The sequence below is a fragment of the Balaenoptera musculus genome, chromosome 7 (assembly GCF_009873245.2).
Source record: "Balaenoptera musculus isolate JJ_BM4_2016_0621 chromosome 7, mBalMus1.pri.v3, whole genome shotgun sequence".
Lineage (NCBI taxonomy): Eukaryota > Metazoa > Chordata > Mammalia > Artiodactyla > Balaenopteridae > Balaenoptera > Balaenoptera musculus.
In genome coordinates, this window is record NC_045791.1 from 98890204 (window position 1) to 98905522 (window position 15319).

Consider the following 15319-nt stretch of genomic DNA (forward strand, 5'->3'; position numbering starts at 1 on the left):
TATGCTTGGAAGCTAACATTTAAACCATCCCTGGCCGCCCTCTAGGCCACAATAATCAGGGGCATGTGGCCAAGACAGGTTTTCCAATGACACTACCAAATAGCACAAATAAAATTCTCACTGATCATGTAAACAGCCACCATTTGCAAAATATGTAGTCTCATGTTTCAAATATAGTTGTACTTCAATCAAAACGAGGCTTGTACATTAAACAAAAAAATACTAAGACTGTATAGGAGATTTCAGGCTGACAATAATAACAAAGACCCAATCTTTATTTTAAATGAATGTGATTTTGTTTTTGATTTGGACTTTTGGACTTTTAATTCATTCTACCAATATGATAGATAAAGTTAGGAAAACAATACCATTGATTATGAAAGTAAATATCAACGTTCTATAAACCACATTGGAAAACCTTTGAGAATCTTTTGCTATAAAACTAGGACATTCATTGGTTCTCCTTGGTTGGTAAACTTCAGTTGTGGCCTCCAGTGTAGGTCATATTTTCTTTGAGAGGAAGAGTCTGAAGGAACTCATTCTGGAAGAAACCATCCAGGGTTGATTTTGGATGTAATTCAAGGAAAGCAGAGACTGGGTTAAATTCTAGACAGACCCAAGTAATGATTCTTCAGGGTCTGACTCAACTCTCAGATAACAATCACTTTCCCTCCTAAGTTTATGAACTAACTTCAAATTCCTAAGGACTGTGGTAGAAACAAGCCTAAAATGAATATTGCATAGATTTGTGAAACCAAACTAACATGTGAACCTTGTAAGAAAAACAAAGGCAATGGGTCCTAGTTGACTAAAATCTAAATTTTTTTAAATTCCACAGCAAATAATCCAAGCGCATAAACCATTCTTATTTATACATTATTCTGCATTCCACAGAACACAATACTACTAGAATGAACTTTGTCATCAGCTAGGTTAATTGGTTAAATTAGGAATGTAAGTAATATATTCAATGATAAATCTCCATGACAGATAGTAGATGATTATTTTTTCCATCCCCATGCATTTGAAAAAACTACTTCAGCTGGTCACTTGTCAAAAGCGAATCAACAGATCAGATGGCCCTTTGTGCACAAAGCCAGGGTTCCAGGCATGAACACGCAGCACTGCTAAAAGAAGCAGGAAATGTAAGTAGTCACAAGCTATCACCATCAAGATAACCACCAGTAAGGAACAGATAGTGAGTGTTCATTTGAGGGCACGGATAGATGCACCGTAATACCTACACTCATGACTGAGCTGTAAGGCTAGTAAATGGCAGAGAGGGATTCCAACACAGATCTGACTGTAAAGCCTGAGGTCTTCCCGTTATCCACACATCAGTCCTTCCCACAATCAAAGGCAGTCTTCATATGTGCACAGTGTAGATGGGACTGCTTTACACTACATGAGTCTTTTGAGTCTGTGTTAAATAAGTGCATAACACTAGGCTCAACAATACTGCAGACTGATCACAAATGACTACGTGCAATCCCCATAACTTGGCAATTAAAATAAAATAGTCCATAGGCAGCGTGATTAGCCCTCTGCAGAAGACATGTTCCAATCAACACAACCACGGTGTGGTCAGAGGACGACACGGCTGGAATGACAATCAGAAAGTGGCTCCAGGATCTACTCTACAGGAGCCTGTCTGAAGAAAGCTGTGTTAACAGCAGTGGTCTGGTTAGATTCCTTGAAAAAGAAGACAGTTTGGAAGAATTTGTGAACGCACCTCCAGGGGCAAAGGTGCCCCCATCTGGCCTCTGTGATTATCTGCTGTTGACTTCTTTACCTCAAGTGGAGACAGATGCAACAGCTATGAGTTATATGACACTAGAGACATTGTCACCGGCCCACCAACTCTCACTACTCCGGTCCTAAGCCCCCCAAAAATCTTCTGGTCATCATCTAACTTCTCAGGGGGCCTTTCCTCCAGGAAGATGCGAATCTGCTGACCAACTAAAATGAGTGCAGTGTTCCACATGACAATTATAGTTATCAGTAAAAATGGCCCACTGCGTGGCAGGCACAATGCTGGGTATGTTTATATGCATTATATTGGTTAATCCACATATCGAGGCGATGTACCAACATTAAAGACAATAATAATAATAATAATAAATTAAGTTTCTGACACTTAAAAGACTTTCCCGGAGTCATCAAGCTATAGATGGCAGGGCTAAGTATTGAATTCAGGTAGCATTCTATAGCTTTACAAGAAATGTCCAAGGTCTAAGGATAATCTGGAAGAGAAAGGTAGACTTGTTGGTAGACTTCCTAAAAGTATATTTTGGATTTATGAGCATTGCTCTGAGGACAAAGTGCAGAAATTTTGGCAGATTTCCGAAAGGATTCTTACCCCAGAAAACTTTTTAAGAATCACCAGCTGCTTTGAAGAGGACATTATTTAATAGTCACAGATTTAAGCTTCAGTCATGGAGAAATAGTTTAAATATATTTTAACTGCCAACAAAGTAATTTCAGGGCAGTTACATGATAGTGAGTCTGGGCTTCTGCTCAAATCTCATTATATAACCCCTTTCTGGGCTCTCTGTATTCTTATAACGTGATGAGACTAAGGCTGGGCAGTAAATAAACGCGCACCGGCTAGAGTGCACCCGTTCTCTACCTGGCGGTCTCCGGCTCCCTACACAGCAGCAGCTCAGGGAACACCAGACCACACCCAGCACCGGCCCGGCCCATCTTGGGTTCATGGCAATCAACCGTGTGCAGGCTGAAGATGGACTTGACATCTTCAAGTCTGAAAACTTGTTTCTTTTTTCATTGGACCTGCCAAAGAGTATGACTTTCTTAAGGGGAGGATGCGACAGATATTTTGGGGTCACTTTTGCGGGAAATAACCATTCTTTACGTCATCCAGCAGAGAAACAGGCAATGAAAGAAAAGCACACTCTATTTTTCTCAATTCTTTCCCTTGCCTAACATTTTAAATACTTATTTAAAATTCAGAAATCTAACCTAATTTTAGCAATGTATAACTACAATATAAACTGTAAAGTCATTGGCACCCATAAATAAATATGGCACTTGGCAGTAAAACTGATGTTTAATTATAAATCTTTCAAGCATGTTACCAAAAGAATACCACTCCAACATGCTTTGGTCTATTATATCTCAATAAAACTGGGAAGAAAAGAGAAGTTTTGGAAAGTACAGTTCTATTCTGTTTGTGATTATTTCACAGTTAATTAAAAAAGAATTTGTGCCTTTTTTTTTTTTTTTGGTCACTTTTTCAAGGTCCAAAATTTTTAGCTTCCATATCTAAGACTCTAGTACAGAATATAATTCTAAATTGGAAGAATATTATGGAAGCATTCATGTTGTAAATATTTGCTAAAAATATAATGATTATTGCAGTGAGTTATCTTAAATATTCTGTTCTTGAGCTCTTACTGATAAAACACAATTGTCTTCACTGGTTATAAAAAGGAGCTCAGAAAAATGAGATTTAAAAGCTGACTTTGTTTAAAAGTCTTGACATAATTCTTGTTAGAAAGATTTAGTGGGGTCTTTAAAATATCAATGTTTTGATCCCAAAACTGACTTATGTGCAGCAGAGATGGCACTAACGCAAATTTTATTGGCATAATGTTTGCTAAGCAGTTGCTCCAAAAATTACTTTTTATCATGATTTAAAAGGCATTTTTGATACTGATTTTACTAATAAGTATGGGTCAACATCAGTTAATCAGACAAGCCCATTATTACAAAGCAAGTCACTTTAAAAAGGTTTTTTCTCGGGACTTCCCTGGTGGCACAGTGGTTAAGAATCCGCCTGCCAATGCAGGGGACACAGGTTCGAGCCCTGGTTCGGGAAGATCCCACATGCCGCGGAGCAACTAAGCCCATGCACCGCAACTACTGAGCCTGCGCTCTAGAGCCCGCGAGCCACAACTACTGAGCCCACATGCCACAACTACTGAAGCCCACGCGCCTAGAGCCCGTGCTCTGCAACAAGAGAAGCCACCGCAATGAGAAGCCCGCACACCACAAGGAAGAGTAGCCCCCTCTCGCCGCAACTAGAGAAAGCCCGTACACAGCAGTGAAGACCCAATGCAGCCAAAAATAAATAAAATAAAATTAATTAATTAAAAAAAAAAAAAAAGGTTTTTTCTCAGACCAAAAGTTATTTGTCTTACAATTGACATAGGATAAGTCTTTTAACAAATGCTTTACACAGGAGCAAGAGTTGAAGTTTTCACATTGGTCCATTATGTTTTAAAATATTTTATTCTTCATTAAGTTTAATAGTTTGAATTTTAACAAGCAATGACATATAGCTGCTCAATAAATAAATATATTTGGCCTGAATTTCCTTAAAAAAATGACCATGGGTGTAAACTAGACTTATTGCAGTGATCATTTCACAATATATACATATACTGAATCGTTATGTTATATTAGTTACACCTGAAACTAATATAATGTTATATGTCAGTTACATCTCAAAAAAAAAATTTTTATAGCAATTTGGCATTGCCCCAACACCCAAGCTCATGATCAGGAGGTTCATCTCAATAAAGAGGAAAGAAAAAAGAAAATATTATGAAAGATAGATTCAAGTTTTTCTGAGATATGGGTGTGGTTGTTCAACTTACCTACTATAAAAGAAAATGAACATAAAACTTTAAATTTCACTTTAAAATCTTTCTGAACAGAAAACAAAAAAGCCAGACCTTCCTGAACTGTCCTCCCAACAAATGACAGGGAGAAAATCTCCTCTGGCATTCAACATCCTCCAGCAAATGACTCCACTTTTTCTCGGGAACTAGGTTTCTGGGTGTGTATGTTTCCCAAACTGATTCCCAGATGCAGCCACGCCAATCTGCTTGCAGGCCCTGAAACGCGCCTTGTTAGAACCCATCTCACACCCCAGCTCCTCCTTCCTCTCCCGTGCCCGAAATATACTCCTCACCCAACCAAGTCTACAACATCCTTTCAGAATCTCTCATAAAATTTACACTTTTCCCCATGTACCCTATCCCATCCCAGCTACATCTCTTATTTTCGACATTCTTGAAAGAAACATGCAAGTTGTTCTATTTATGTTTTCCCTCCCTGTGGGATAAGAAGCCTAATTATTTCTGTCTCCTTTATATCTCTTAATAATCTCCAATTCCGGGTACAGACCACACAGTGGGTATTCAGTAAATGTGTACCTACAGCAAAATAATGCTGTGCTTCTTTCACACTTGACTTGATTGAAGCCAAAAGTGCACTTAATCCTGTGCCTAAACACACACACAGATAGATGTGTGAGCAATGCAATGATTCGATGTAAAGTTACGTGAGCTCTGTGGGTATGGCCTTCATGGTACATGACAACCCCACCTGCAAGCTGCACTTAAGAGGAGCACAGCTCCTGATCAACAGCAGCACAAGAACATATGAACCAACAGTTCAGCAGCAGGCTTGCCCTGTTTCTGAATCTGACACATGCAGAAAATAATGTATATTGGGTTTGGAGAGGCATATGACTTTCTTGTAGCTGATTACAAACTGTGAGAGCCAGAAAGGATTTTTAAGATTCTCTCTCACCTCAAGTGACAGCTGAGGACTGGCCCTGGGAAGTTAGGTAACGTGGTAAATAAAGGTCATGGTTATTGGCATAGCTGGGTACAGGACCCGAATCCCCTTATCTTCCCGTCTAGCAATCCTTCCAAGCATCATGCTCTTCTGTCTTTCTAGTGATGTTTGTCTTAGGCTGCTATTAAGCTTTCCTTTTCAAAACATTCATTAGAGTGATGGAGGAAGGTAACAGCAATTGTTTCTGAGAGATACACAAAGAAACTAGCCCACTCAGAGACAAAACACACACACACATCCCTGAACACACCTGCAACTTCAGTAACATTGTTTCTTGGCTGCTAAGAAGGCAACCCATCTCCAAAACTATGCAGCTGCGTGAAGTGAGGCTCCTCGTGACTCTGGACAAGCCTAGAGCCCGTGCTCCGCAACAAGAGAAGCCACCGCAGTGAGAAGCCCAGCACCGCAACAAAGAGTAGCCCCCGCTCGCCGCAACTAGAGAAAGCCCGTGTGCAGCAATGAAGACCCAACACAGCCAAAAATATAAATAAATAAACAAATAAATAAATAAATAAATAAAATAAAACTGATTAAGAAAAAAAGGTGCATCTTTAAAAAAAAAAAAAAAAGAAAGAAAGAAACCAGTTTGTCATGGTAGACCTTCAGCAGGCCCTCCTCCAGGACTTACATTTTCTTAACACCACCTTTCCATGTTGTCTACTTATTAACCCCTTCCCACTCACATACATACCAGACACACACACCCTTTTCTGAAAAGCTGAAGGCAGGGTCACCTGCTCTTCCGGGCTCAGCCCCACGCCTGTCTCTCCCATGAGCCCCTCCCATGTCCTCCTGCATGGAATTCCTGCAGCAATTATGTAATCTGAACGACATACTTCACAGCTTAATTATCTACTCCCATACTCATCTAGGTTTCCTATGCATGTGAGAAATTTCTTCCCAACAACACAAGTTTCTTGTAATCAAGACACAGATCTCATACTTGTGGGGTTGTCTTTTCTAATAACTTCCTTGGTTAAGAACACAAGGATTAACAAATGAAGAAGGAAAAAAAAACCCTGAAAAGTGATTCATGTACTATTTCTCCATTTATCATTTCATCTGGACAAGGTAATCAACTTAGGGTATATCAACAATACCTGTTGGTGGTTTAATTTTGTCTTGTAGTCAATATGTCCCTAATTAGGTTTTCTCCTGGAGTCTTTTGAGAGGCAGACTGGCCTTTGGTTCTATTTCAAATCATTCAAGGAGGAAAAGGTCCTAGAAATAGGGAGCAGAAATTCCAAGCAATTTTCAATTCGCCTTTGAAGTCGAATGAAACCTTAATAACTTGGGACCCCATTCATATTTCATAGTGATGCTTATTTGATCTTTCTTAATGTGAATTTTTTTGTGGCTGGGAACAACTTGCTATGATTACTATGCTAAACTCAGTGCCCTGCATCGTAATGATCACTTAAACGTTTATTAAGAACCTTCCTTTTTCTTCCTATTGCAGCCTATACTCCACACTCATTAAAAATCTATCCCCAGGGCCTTTATACCTCGACAACCATGCCAACGGTTGTGCACAAAATTTAAGAGGTGGGAGATTGCACATCCATCACACTCTTTGAAAATTCAGGTTCAATCTGACAGACAGACCTGCCTTGTTATATAGTCAAGCCTCCTCTTTTCCCCTTATTTTTTTTACAAAGATTGTCAACGTAGACTAGATTTTCTGCATTCTTAAAGTATCCAAATCGTGAGGCCAAACAGACTTAGAAAGGTAGGACTCATACACAGGACACTTTGAATTGAGGACCTGACTTCTTACAAAGAAACTGGAGGCAAGCAGTTGTTTCAGAAATAAAAGGAAAACGTTCTGTACACACTCTGAGTTTAGAATCACATTTTTTTAAGTGTGGTATTACAATAACCCTTATCTTCTCCCACCTCCCCAATATCTGCAGTCTGTGATATTTTGTTTCTTTGTTTCATCTGTTCAAATAAATTTCTCATTAAAAAAAAAAAAAAAAACTTAAGAACTATTTTTAAGTTTTTCATTAGCTTTTTCCTATTTCCCTTAAAAACGTCCTGGCTAACGTTTATGGAATGTATGCCAGGTGCCAGCCCCTGAGCTAAGGGTTGAACTGGATTGGCTCATTCAATCTTCAGGGAAATTTAGGAAGCGGGCCTGGTTACAAGAGCAAAGAACAGAGCCTCCCAGATCACGCAGCCTGCACCCAGGAGCCCAGGGCCGTCTGCCTCACCACCACGTCACACCTGTATCCCACACCTGCCTTTGGAAATGAGCACAGGCAGGCTTCCTGAAACGCTGTAGGCATGTCACCTCCACAGGCAACGTGTGGCTCAACATTTACACAACAGAGATGTCTCCTCCAGCAGCACTTCTGCCTCCCGAGGAAGTTCAGACACTTCTCTTAAAAGAAACAGTCATCTTTTTCAGGCCTCTTGTAGCCTCACCTGCATAATGAAAAGTTGCTGCCCTGATTTTTTTTTTTTTTCAGGGAAGCCGAGAGAAGCTGTAGGTGGGCAGCAGACACTGAAACTGGGGGCTGAACTATTCAGTCGCAATCTGAATCTGGTACCGGGCTTGACTGATCCTTCCTGACTCTTTCAGGGACAGGACTTCTCAATCTTGCTAGAATGTTCCACTGTCTACTGAACACAGTGAGGCCAACCCTAGTTCATCTGACAAGCATCTCTGTGCTTTCATGGTTCTGTCCTGTGAGGTGACTAGCAATATTATTTTACCTTTTTACCAAAAGTTTTCAGAGTCGCTGAAGTGAGAAAGATGGATCACATTTTTTTTCCCCTCAGCTAGTCTCGATTCTCATTCAAAAGCAAGGTACAGGGCTTCCCTGGTGGCACAGTGGTTGAGAGACCGCCTGCCAATGCAGGGGACATGGGTTCGAGCCCTGGTCCGGGAAGATCCCACATGCCGCAGAGCAGCTGGGCCCGTGTGCCACAACTACTGAGCCCGCGTGCTACAACTACTGAAGCCCACATGCCTAGAGCCCGTGCTCCGTAACAAGAGAAGCCACCGCAATGAGAAGCCCGCGCACCGCAACGAAGAGTAGCCCCCGCTCGCCACAACTAGAGAAAGCCTGCGAACAGCAACAAAGACCCAGTGCAGCCAAAAATAAATAAAATAAATAAATTTATATATAAAAAAAAAGCAAGGTACAAACAGGAGTCCTGGAAGCCTGACCAAGAGCCCAAGTTAAAGAGAATAGAAGAGAGAAAGCGTCTATGTGTGTACATGTATGCATGTGCACATGTATGTGTGTGTACATGCATGTGTGTGTCTGTGTGTGTGTGTGTACGTATTTTAAGGAAACTTCTGCTTCCATCCCAATTCCAGACACATCCAGGCTTAAGAAGTTATAAAACATGGGGAAAAACAAAGCAGAGTTTTGCTGGAGAAGTAATATAAATGGGAACATTTTTTAAGTCATTTTTCATATAATTTAAAAGGTGCTACGTTCAAATACAAAAAAAACTGAGATGTCTAATAGAACACACAATAAAAAGTGACTCTTTTTACAACACCAGATGCTTAGAGCCCTTCCCAGAACCCATCACTGTCTCTAGCATACCCTTCTACAAGTTTTCTGTTTATTTGCAGGTATATCTGTGTCATCATTTTACACAAATTTGTCTAAGCTGACAAATTATACCACACCTGACAACCAGGGCAGACCCAGGAAGAGCTGGGGAAGCCATGGCATCCCGTGCCCCGGGCTCTGCTGGGACGTGGACAAAGGCAATGAGAGTAGCAGAAGCACTAACCCAAGGATCTAACCTGCAGCAAACGCGGGGAGACGGATACGGCTGAGAACTCCCCATCCAGTCAGAACTGGCTCAGGAAATGGCCAAGCACAGTCCGAGCCAGCCGGACAAACGGCCCCACGACCTCAGGACAAGAAAGGAAGGGGTGGCAGGGCCTGACATAGCCACCAGGATTAGCACTGCTCGGGTCCCCATGCCACCTGCCTGGGAATCATCTACAACTTCCATGAAGTAAAAATGAGATGATGACGAACCAGTGCTTTACAGTATAATCCTCTTCTGTATGCTTGATACAAAACACATCTTAAGAAAGTTTAGAGAACTTCCCGCCAAGAACGTGGGCTCCAGGAGAGCAGGAGAGCTCCTGGCATGTTCAATACAACGTCTGGGGCCTAGATCCAGGGCTGGCTTTTGTGGACACCAGAGCCCTGGGTTCACAAAGGGAGCACCCTTGATTTAATGCTCTGCTGCCATTGTCTTGAAATTCCCAATAAATTCTGAACGAGGGATCCTACATTTTCATTTTGCACTGGGCACCACAAATTATATAGCCAGTCCTGCCTGGAACACTGCTTGTCATAGGGCAGGTGTCCAATCTATTTGTCAAATGTACACATGAGTGAATTAATGGAAGTTGCCTGAAAACATGGGTCTACAGAACAAACTCAGCCTCCAGGCCAATTCTGGCCCTCCACCTCTTTTGGTAAATAAAGTTTAATTAAAACACAGTCACAAGGCTTCCCTGGTGGTGCAGTGGTTGAGAATCTGCCTGCCAATGCAGGGGACACGGGTTCGAGCCCTGGTCTGGGAAGATCCCAAATGCCTCGGAGCAACTAAGCCCACATGCCACAACTACTGAGCCTGTGCTCTAGAGCCAGAGCTCCACAACAAGAGAAGCCACAGCATTGAGAAGCCCGTGGACGCCGCAACAAAGAATAGCCCCTGCTTGCCCGAAGACCCAACACAGCCAAAAATAAATAAATAAAAATTAAAAAAAAAAAAAAAAAGCTCAGCCCAGTGCTAAATGGCCTCCGTTTATTTTAAAATAAATAAATAAATAAATAAATAATAAATAAATAAAATACAGTCACAGCCATTTGCATCTTGTCCGTGGCTCCTTTCACTCTACAACAGAGGGGTTGAGTAATAGTGACAGAGACTGTAAGGCCCAGAAAGCCTAAAATATTTACAATCCGGCCCTTTACAGAAAAATGTTTCTGACACCTGCCTTAGAACACTGTCTCAAACTTCTCTTCCCAAATAATTAGAACTGCAGAAAAGGCAGGTAGCCTTGTGAGACCTGGAGGGTCAGCCTTACGCAACTAGTCATAAACAAACTATTTCTTAGGCTTTTATCTTTAAAGTTTATGTGAATTTTGCCTCTTGGACCCAAATGCATTGATGTTTTAATGCAAAAACAAAAAAAAAATTTTTTTTAACCTATAATGAGCTGGATGAGTTGCTTTAACCCCTGGAGGTCTCCCCTTGACAAGGGTGAGTATACAAAGGGCAGAAGCACCACAGTTTGCAGACTGTGGCCTTAGTTCCTCCTCCTTAATAGACCCAGTGTAGAAGGAAGTCTCCAGTAGCATCTAAGTGGCCACTGAACCTTGCCACACACCCATCATTTCTTACCGGCCCAGAAGCCCTGCTAGAGAAGATCCAACAAGGACATTAAAAATGGAATCCTGCATGCCTATGTTCTTGACTGAATGTAATATAGGTCTATGCCCCATCGCACTGAGGGACTAACAAGTGGTTATATTATTTTTCCCCAGGCAGTTTTCAGAAACTATTTAGAGAGAGCTATTTCAGAACCCAGCTCTACCTGTTGGGAAGTGTTCAGACTTGGGACTTTGTGGGAGATTTTTTGAAGGAAGGACAGCTTCCTCAAAATGGTCAGAGGCATTTCATTTCTAACTGAAACAGTGTGCAGTACCCCCTTTCCACTGTAAAAATTCTTAATTTATCCCACGGTAGCAGTCATGCAAGAAGTTCATTTTCTCTTGTTAGTCAGAGTGCTGGCAAGACAGTTTAGTACACCCCTGAGAAGATTTTAGGGGTGCTTGCCTCTGATCTCTGCGTACATTCTTTTACATCACAGGATCTGGAAAGGGAGCTTCTCCTGGGTAAAGGGCTAGAAAACAAAGAATTGCATCAGAGAAAAACAAGATTCGTGAGAAAGGGAGACTATTAGAGAGGCAAGGGGACTTTCCCTGGTGGCGCAGTGGATAAGACTCCACGCTCCCGATGCAGAGGGCCCAGGTTCAATCCCTGGCTAGGGAACTAGATCCCACATGCATGCCACAACTAAGAGTTCACATGCCACAACCAAGGAACCCACGTGCTGCAACTAAGGAGCCATGAGCTGCAACTAAGAGGCCCATGAGCTGCAACTAAGGAGCCCACGTGCCGCAACTAAGACCCGGTGCAAACAAATAAATAAATAAATATTAAATAAATAAATAATTTAAATAAAATGGTGTAGCTGCTGTGGAAAACATTAAAAAAAAAGAGAGAGAGAGGCAAAGACAGGCCCCAGGAAAGAAGGAACACCAGTGAAATCTCAGCTCACTCGGAGAATCTCTGTACAGTAACAAGAAAATAAAATTGAAAGAATGATTCATAGAGATGTCAAGGAATGCTAATCTTTGGGGACTCATACAGGAACTTTCTTTATTTGTGTTAGGGGAAGGGGTGACTTTATCCATTATGTCTTCATCCGTAATAAAATAATTCATGGGACCCAAAAGGACAGACATTGGAAACAGTGGGGCAAATACACAATCTGCTGACCATTTCCTGCCAGCTGTTGTCAATAAAATACCACACAAAAATCATAACCTGCTGACAGTATGTGTCACAGAAACCAGTAATGGGAACTCAGAAGTAACAACCCTGGGGAGGGGTAAACACAAGTCTCACTGGTGCTGTTGGGAGGCCCGTGGGAAGGGCCTGTTGCGGGTGAACCCTCTTGGGAGAACCGAACACCACAGAGGGTCTCTTCCCAACCCCTCAACCCCACATTAAGTGCTGGCCAGCAGCCCAGACCACATCTCAGTGGAGGACGGCGCTCGCTACCGCTGCCATAATAGGCTTCCTCACTCTCAAGCTGGAATTTAAACCACCAAAATAACAATACATACTAATCACAATTTACTTAAGCCTCAGACAATAAAATTGATATATTGGGTGTTGGAGACGGGGTCACATGCAGGATCTCCAGGTTCAGAGTTAGATATCTCCACCCTCACCCTCTCGGCTTCTCACCGTTCCTATTTCTCTGTAATACAGTGAGATTATGATGAACGTGGGAAACTTGGAATTACCCTATTTAGGAAAAGGAAGCACTCATGCTGTTTCTAACATAAATTCAGACAAAGAAATAACTTCAGAGTTCAGCTTGGGAAGGTGAATTTACTGTATTGTATTGCAAATTTAAATAGAGAAAAATTTTAGATACTTACTGATTCACTTAAAAATTATAATCAACCTATTACACATTATCAGAAACAACTCTTTAATGAACAGTAACAATATTTTCCAAAGCAAAAAAAAAATTAGTCAGAAGAGTGGCACTGTTTTACTTTTTGGCAAATTTCCTTAATGTCTGGCTCAATAGGAGACAGCTAGACTCTGCTACCGCTTTTGCATTCACTCTGTTGCACTCTCCCAGGTCACGTTAGCCTTGAGAAAACTTCATGTACAGTCATGTAGGGATGAACGTGTAAAGGGCAAAGAATATCTCTGTGCGATTATGAAAATCGTTTTGGCCTTGTGGACCTCTAAAGTCTTGGGGACGCCTAAGTGTACCCAGACCACACTTTGAGAACCACTGCCTTATGAGTTGGGAACAGTTATTATCTCCATTTTACAAATGAGCAAACTGGCATAGAGAGGTCAAGTCATGGGCCAAGGACACATTGCTGGGACAGGTCAGAGCAGGTAAAATACAAAGAGCATGATACCCTCATCTGGTTGTTTGTTGCAAGAACTGACTGAGATCATGAAGGTAAAGAGTTGAGCATCCGCCTATCACAGGCACTCAACGACATCAATATTTCCCATTGGGCTTAGATCTAGTAGAAAAGCTAGGGAAACTGCACATTTCTGATCAACTCATCATTTGACACCAGCAAGAAAAAATAAAATTCCACTGCAGGTGTTGTCCAGAGCATGGACCCTACACAAGCTCTCGGGATGGAAGATTTTTGCTACTCAGAAACTCCAGGGCCTTACTCCACCCTCCATTAGGCAAAAAATGTGGCGGGCTGTACACATGTCACCTTCTTCCTTGGGAAACCTGAGCAAGCCAGGAGAGCTGCTCCATTATTTACAGCCTCCTTTTTGCATCATGCTATATTTACAAGGAACCCTCAACAAACAACAATGGCGCCTCCAGTCTGTGCAGCCAAACCTCTCCTTGGAAAGCATCTGTGGTCTTCCCGTCCAGGGGCTCGGCACTCCACATCTCTCCTTCTCCATCAACTATCATAACCCACAGGGCCCTCCTCCTCCTGCCTGTGGTGGGTACTCAAGCCCAGAGTGCAGGTCACTTCTGTTCCTCCTCTGAATGGGAAGTGAGCTCAGCTCGGGAAGTGGAACTCGTGCAGTTCAGGCCACCGAACTCTCAAAACACTACCCTAAACAGAAGGCAAGAACAAGAGGTGCCTGAAGCTATTGCTTCCATCCAAGTGCAGGCAACCAGGATCTCTCACCTGGAGCACTGCAAACTGGTCTCCCTGTCTCCACTTCCACACCTCCTCACACACGTACCCCAGGCTACTCTCCACCAACAGCCAAAGCGATCTTTAAAAAGTATAGAAGGGATAAAGTCAGTTTTCATGTTTAAACCGCTCCCAAGGCTCCCCCACTCAGTGGAAATAAAATCCAAACTCCTTCACTTCGTTTCTTAGGACCTGCCTCACCTGGCCCCTGCCTACCTTTCTCCCTACAAGCAAGGGTCCCTTCTCTCTGGCCTTTGCTCTCTCTGCTCCCACTGCCTGCAGAGCCCCCCTAGGACTTCCAACAGCTCAGAGGTCACCTCCTCAAGGAGGCCTTCACTGCCTGCCCGCTCTGCAGCTGCCGCCTCTCCATCCCTCCATCCGGTTGTACTTGAGACTTTAGAGCACTTACTCTAGGAAGTTATCTTCATTTTACTGGTATATTACTCATCTCCCTCCTTCCACATCGTCCTCCTAGAAGGTAAGCCGCCTATAGCAAGGGCTCCACCTGGTCCCCGCGACATCTCCAACCGCCTGGCACCGCGCCTGGCACAGACTAAGCGCTCAGCAAACGGTGGAATGAATGAAGCGGCAGTGCCCGAGAGTCCCAAGCTGGCGTCCCTAGCGCCCCAGGCGCATCCGCACCGTCCGGGCGCCGGGACTACAGGCGCGGGCGGGCCGGCGGGGCTGGGGGGCAGGCGGGGCGGGACGAGGCTGCTCGCCCACCCGGCCGCGCGCCCGGCTCGGCGCAGCAGGTGCCTCCCGGGAGCGCGCACACACACGTCCGCCCTGGTCCGCGCCGCCGCCCCGCTCTCCAGCACTAACCATGGTGGCCGGGTCGCCGCCGCCGTCCCCGCGGGCGAGAGACGAGCGCGGTGGACTCGAGGGCGAGAGGCGAGCGCAGGAGCCGGCGCGGCTGACAGGTGAGGTGCCCGCCTCAGACCATGGCTGCTTCCCACAATGCCCTCGAAGCGAAAGTTTGCAGACTCCTCCCCGCGCCTCTGCCCTCCCTCCCCTCCTGCTCCTACCAGCTCCCTCCCTGCCCCTCTCCCTCCCCCCTCCTTCCTCCTCCCTCCTCCCCCCTCCTCCCCCCTCCTCCCCCCTCCTCCCCCCTCCTCCCCCCTCCTCCTCCCTCCTCCTCCCTCCTCCTCCCTCCTCCTCCCCCCTCCTCATCCCTCCTCATCCCTCCTCATCCCTCCTCCTCCCTCCTCCTCCTCCTCCCGCCCCGCCCC

General features: G+C 43.8%; 1 protein-coding gene across 4 annotated transcripts in view; it reads right to left on the reverse strand.

Moving 5' to 3' along the window:
• AP1S3 (adaptor related protein complex 1 subunit sigma 3) overlaps positions 1–15045 on the reverse strand; it is a 62453-nt gene extending 47408 nt beyond the window's left edge. For all 4 annotated transcript variants that reach the window (XR_005020726.1, XR_005020724.1, XR_005020725.1 and 1 more), the window contains exon 1: positions 14913–15045. Coding sequence is in view for 1 of the 4 variants with exons in the window: in XM_036859081.1 (XP_036714976.1) it covers positions 14913–14915 (3 nt within the window). In the remaining 3 variants the exon portion in view is untranslated. The remainder of the gene's footprint in view (positions 1–14912) is intronic.
• Positions 15046–15319: the final 274 nt, after the last annotated feature.